The sequence below is a fragment of the Cupressus sempervirens genome, chromosome 9, assembly GCF_028749045.1.
Source record: "Cupressus sempervirens isolate cs-2001-9-10 chromosome 9, ASM2874904v1, whole genome shotgun sequence".
NCBI lineage: Eukaryota > Viridiplantae > Streptophyta > Pinopsida > Cupressales > Cupressaceae > Cupressus > Cupressus sempervirens.
The window spans coordinates 777,504,886-777,510,885 of NC_143126.1; the positions used below are offsets into that span (position 1 = coordinate 777,504,886).

The 6,000-nt window shown below is 38.4% G+C and overlaps 1 protein-coding gene across 1 annotated transcript in view; it reads right to left on the reverse strand.

Moving 5' to 3' along the window:
• Positions 1-5,796, reverse strand: part of LTA3 (Dihydrolipoamide acetyltransferase, long form protein) — a 199,400-nt gene extending 193,604 nt beyond the window's left edge. Inside the window, exon 1 of the mRNA XM_089802031.1 lies at positions 5,399-5,796. Within this exon, the coding sequence (XP_089658157.1) occupies positions 5,399-5,505 (107 nt within the window). The 5' untranslated portion in view covers positions 5,506-5,796. The remainder of the gene's footprint in view (positions 1-5,398) is intronic.
• Positions 5,797-6,000: the final 204 nt, after the last annotated feature.

The window sequence follows — 6,000 nt, forward strand, 5'->3', positions numbered from 1 at the left end:
CTCTTTAGAAGGGCGAGGCAACCCATCCCCTTCACAAACCTGGGCAGGTTGGCAGGCCTAATACTAAAGCAGGGACAAGAGAACTTGACCCCAAGATTAGTGTACAAGGAGACAATCTCGACCACCTGATCCTAGAAGCTAAAGTAAAGATGCGACGTCTTCAGACAATTGAAGACCATAATCTGAGTTTTGCTCAGGTTCACAACAAGATGACGTCAATCACAAAAAGAGGCCAACCCATCAATAAGCTTTTGGAGCCCCTTCGTAGAGGAGGCTAAAAGAACCACATCATAAGCAAAGAGGAGAATGGAGATCAGAACCTGGTGTAAGTAAAAACCATCACCAAGGAGGGAAGCCTCACAGAGGAAGGCCTCAAGCTCATCAATATAGATACCGAATAAAGTGGGGGAGAGAGGGTAGCCTTGCTTCTCCCCAATGGTGCTCTAAATCAAATCAAAGAAACTCTCAGGAGTCCTAAATCTGCCAACCATTGTCTCATAAAGTCTCAAAATCATTGTCAAAAGAATATCTAAAATACCAATGTCTCTTAGCCTCTAGAAAAGGGCCCCTCAAGGAAAAGAGTCAAAAGCCTTACAAAAGTCTATAAAACAGCATTAGAGTTTCGCAATGCAATGCTAAGCCTCCTCAATAATAGTCCACAGTGTCAATATGTGATCCATAGTCTAGAAGTTGGTGCAAAACTCAACCTGCCCTCTAGCCTGACACTGTCCCCTGACAAGCTCTCTGGAAAGAATAGTATTTAGGACTGTGGCATAGAGCTTGGCAAAGGTATGCCCAATCATAATGGTCTTCTAACTATTGAGGTATGAAATCAACCCAGACTTGTAGATCGGATAAATCACCTGTCTCAACCATAAATTAAGGAACCCAATGCAAACCACTATGTTGAAGAGCTCCAGAAGGAGCACAAAATCAGAATACTAAGCTTAGAAAGCTCTTTCTGAAATCCTTCTTCATTGGCGACTCTACTACATCTCATGAATTTGACAGCCTTGCAAATGGAGGAGGGAGTAAAAAGATGGCATGGAAGGGGGTGGAGACGAGGGGGTGGTGAATGGGCAGTTGGCCAAGGATATCGTAAAGAGTGGAGGTATGGGACACCAGAGAGTGCCACTCAAGGGTGGAGGATAAGGGAGGGTAGAGGACGGGGAACATGGTAGACCAAAAGGCTTTCAGGTCACGAGCGAGCGTGTCACAAAGGGATCTACACTGAGAAGCCACGAACAACCGCTTCTTGTGACAAAGAAGGTAGTGGTACAAAGAATGCAACTAAGTATAGGAGGGGGAATGAGCAGCAAAGGAAATACACAGCGAGCAATGGAAAGACTTGCAATCATCATCATACCATTGGTTCATGGGACAAGATTTCCGTATAACGAGGCTAAGAGGGGAGGGAGAAGTGTGGTGGGGGATGGAGACGAGAGCGGACTCCCAAATACCAGCAGCCAAAAGGTCAGACGAGGACAAATCCTGCGAGGAATCTGAAAAGCAGTCTAGGGGGAGAAGTCATTTGAGAAGGACAGTGAAGAAGTAGCAGTCGCACTTAGAGAAGCGGAAAGTGGTAAGGGGGCTCGAGAGCAAGAGCACGGGATGGAGCAGGGAGGGTGAGGGTGGGGGGGTGAAGTCGACAACGAGGCTGAGGATGGAGTGGTTGGCCAAAGGGAGGCAGGTGACGATGAAGCAGCTAACAAAGGGGATAAAAGAGGTCAGCGCAAGAGCGTTCTCAACCACACTCGCACCCCTATAGTAGGGCCAACAAGTGAACAGCTCAAAGCCCAGGAAGCAAGGGAGGCCATTTAGGATCAACAAATCAAAAGATTCACAAAGTTGTAAGTGATGATTATTTAATCAATCAAAATGTTCATATTGGTTAATTTAGCTATCAAATGATGTTGTATAGATGTTATCCAAGTTGCCTAGACACCATCTATGGACGACTCCCTCAAAGTTTACAAGGCCAAGCCCATTTCACAAAGATTTACGAGACGTTGATCCCCCACCTTCTTTGGGGATAAGATCCACTAGATTGGATTTGTACAAGCCACTACTTAGTAACACTATACTTAGTTAGATAATGATAATGTTAGAGTATATCTTAAGGTTTAAGAAGGGGACTTCAGATGTAATCAAGTTGCTTAAACACCAATTCTCAATAGATGTTCCCGCAAAGCTTACAAGTCCAAGTCTATTTCACAAAGATTTACAAAACACTAATGCTGACACCCACCCTCTAATGGGAATAACCTATTGGTTGGAATTTAATCAAGCCTCTCCTTAATTACAAATTAGTCTTCCTCTTAAAATAAAATAATAATAATATTAAAATTTAATTCTTTCTTATATTATTGCCCATTATCATGATATTGGAGGTTATTAGAGGTCATTCTCAATAGCTATTTATACTAAATATAAGGTTCATCATATTCCCAAATCAACAATATGAACATTTGATTTTATAAGGAATTAGTTATATTTTAAATATTCACTTAATTATAAGTTTCTTAACATACCTAGTAGATTGACTTCATCATATATATATCTATATATATAGGTCCCTACTCTCCACTACGTAAGTGTCTATAGAGGGGTCTTTAAAGTGATCGCCCACATCACTTCCTTCTTGGTGGTATTTTACTGCATAAAGTCCACCTTGAATATTGGTCATGGTACGTAAGGTGGCCATTTCCTTTTTATAAACTGTCATTAATACTCCTTTATTGTGGTGGGTCCATTTTAAGTGGACATGAATTCGGGCTGAGAGGAGTATTTTATAGTTGGTATTAATCCTGCCTATGATAATGTTTGGCCCTGAACTTGCCTTTGTTATATTTTCTTTCACGGTGCCATGTCTTTCTTATTTCTTGTTTTTAATGATATTTGTCTGTGTGCCTTTCTTCCTATCTGCAACTCATACTTATAGTACAAGTTCCTGAACGGTGACGTCACTAATTTAGGAGTAAATAGTTAAGTGTATTTAAGATTTTCATTTGTTATTATTTTTCCATATTTATGGTTAAATATTTTACTTAATAATTGAGTTACTTATGAAATGTATGTATATTGATTGATCATTTATTCCTTAGTAATTAATGGTTAATTGATCATTAATTAATTATTTAATTTCTTAATATGTATTATATCAATTCATTAGTAAATGACAATTATTTTATTTTATTGCAACTATTTTATTAAAATCATTTAGATAAGTTTATCAATGTTTATTACAACTGGGGTCATCACAAAGAGGTGCCCCGAGTTGAAACCTATAAGATGTTTGGAATGCCCTATGTCTTGTAGATTTGTGGATAGCCATTTTGTCAGCATTTTTTATGAAAACCAAGTTATCATTCATTCCCACTATTGTACAATTTCCAATAGCTGGGCTCAGATAGGACTAACCATTTCAATTTTTCCATCAGACTGAGAACACACGTCGTTGATCTATACAGATATACATATTACATATAACCTTTTCTTTAAGCTTGGAAAAGTAAATAGCAAACCTTGGATCTCAATAAAAACAATGGCAAGAGTTAACTCGGGGAGCATCCAAACCTGTTGGATGAGGCGTTTAATCATTTCAGGTGCGTTGATGGTCTTTTTGTATGGTAGAAGAATTGTCTTTAGGAAACAGTGAACTATAACGGATACAGTTATGTCGGTGTTCGGTCAACTAGGGAAAAACATTCACATCATCTAGTTGAGACTAAAAATCAAGAGGATACACACAATTTCTAGGAAACTGGTTCCAAAATATTACACAGAATACAACTTGATTTAAGCCTCTATTTCTTCAAGCATTTGTAGCCCATAGAAAGTTAGCTTAAATGCATACAAAATTTTAGTTACTACAAAATAACCTGCTACGTTAGAATAACATGCCTACCAGTAAACGTGTCACACAGAACTCATATGTGGCAAAGCTTGTAAAGAAGTTTGTCAAACAGATATAAGCCTTCAACCTGTTGTCCTTGTTAACTGGATTTGTACACAAGCATCAGTTTTGAAAGTATAATATACTGTGCAACCCAACTCATAGTGTCTGTCTTCTCAAGTATTGAGCACTGTTTTACAAGAAGTGATTGAAGACCAATTCAATACTGATAGCCCTTTTCTCATAGGTTATGTGTCTTTGGAAGAAATCCCAGATTGTTTTAAGTGACATACAATTAAGCTGTCCATCTTCCAGGTGTTAGTGTTTTATAGCTATGTGAGACATCATTCTCACCTATGTGATCCCCTTCTTTATTATCAATATTTATTGTTCCATGCTGGAGTGCTAGTAAAGGAAAGCGTAATCGTGACTGTTGAGAAGGAACAGCTTCTTGTAACTGCTGTCGAGTATTTAGTATGCCACCAGCAGTGATTCTTTGTCTAGCAAGTGTTATTAATCCTTCTGGGCAATATCTCGTTCATGCAGAGACAAAATGTTTATATATGATCATTCAAGTGTGAAGGTTTGGATCAAGGTGATAATTGAAGAGCTATTATTGAGTCTGCTCTTGGTATTTGGCATCTCTCTGTTTTATCTCGGTGTCTGCTGATCTTTGCTTATTATTGTAATTGGTTTGGTATATGATCGGGGAGCTACATATTATAATCTGTGAGATTCATATTGTGCTGTTGCTATTATCGGATGCTAAGCAGGCTATTTTCAATCTGCGTAAGGTTTATTGTTGACTGATAAGAGTTAACAGTCTTTCTGAAAGATTCATTTTCAGAGCAAGCTTGTGAAGCTTTGTATTCATTTTTAATCTTTCAATAAAGGATCGTCCATTTGCGTATGGCTGTCTTTTTCCCTCGAGTAGGCGGGTTAACCCAGGGTAAATAATTATGTCATCTCTTCATATGTTTTTCTGGTTTCCTGCGTATTGCATTTATATTATTCTGGTTTGAAAACTTAACAGCAGGAGTAACACATCGATTCTGAAATGGGATACATCATTCCCAATTTCATGTCAGGGATTGCAAGGACTGATCCCATGAGGAGCCTAATTTTGAGTTCTTCAAATGCTCAATATTGCATAATGTTCATGCGATCTAATTCATCATGATTGACAATCTTGTGATAAATACGGCATTTATTGAGCCAATTTAATAGAGAAAAACTGGAATGAGCATCAGATACATAAGGGAACATGCTAAGCCTAAAGGGTTCGTCAGTAGGAAATTCGGAAAGTCTTACACATTATAGGAAAATGAATGGGATGTTGAGCAATGGAACGAGATCCATGTTTGATACAATTAATCCAATGAAAAATCAATTTCAATCTTCGCAAATTGCAAGCATACAAAATCAAAGACAGCGACGAATTGAGATAACTATTATACCAAAAATAAACTAGAGAGAGAGAGAGAGAGCTAAAGATAAACTAACCAGCTGAAAATGTTTCTTGTAGACAAATAGGTCCGTGACCGAATCCCAAAGAGGCCTAATTTCAACATTACAGAGATGCGATTCCGACAGATTGCTGTAGATGCCATTATGTCAGATGGTGGCCTTTTCAATCTCTCTGTATTTCTATTAATTGTGATTTTCTCAGCGAATGGTCATCTGCTCAGCGAACTTTCAAACGTTATGGCCATTTTGAAAGCCTTACCATCGTAACGTTACGGTAGGTAGGCGGGATTTTGTTTGCCCTAACAGGAACATGAGACAAAATGTGATTTTTGTATCCGGTATGCGCTCAGAAGGGAATTTAGATTTGTTTTGTGTTTCAAGAATTATATACCCCTCTGTTGAAAATAAAAACATATGCTGACAGTTCAACTGTTGGTTTCAAATAATCAACAACGACAATAAATACAAGTCTTCCACGTCAGACAATCGAGGGACGACCAAACAAGTAGAAGCCCGTCATATATATTTTCTTTTGGGCAGGGTCCGAACTCGTCAATGGGGATGCCTATAGATAGATAGATAGATATATAAAAATTTAACATCTTCGAAGCTAAAAATAGTCTATGGGACAGTAAGAC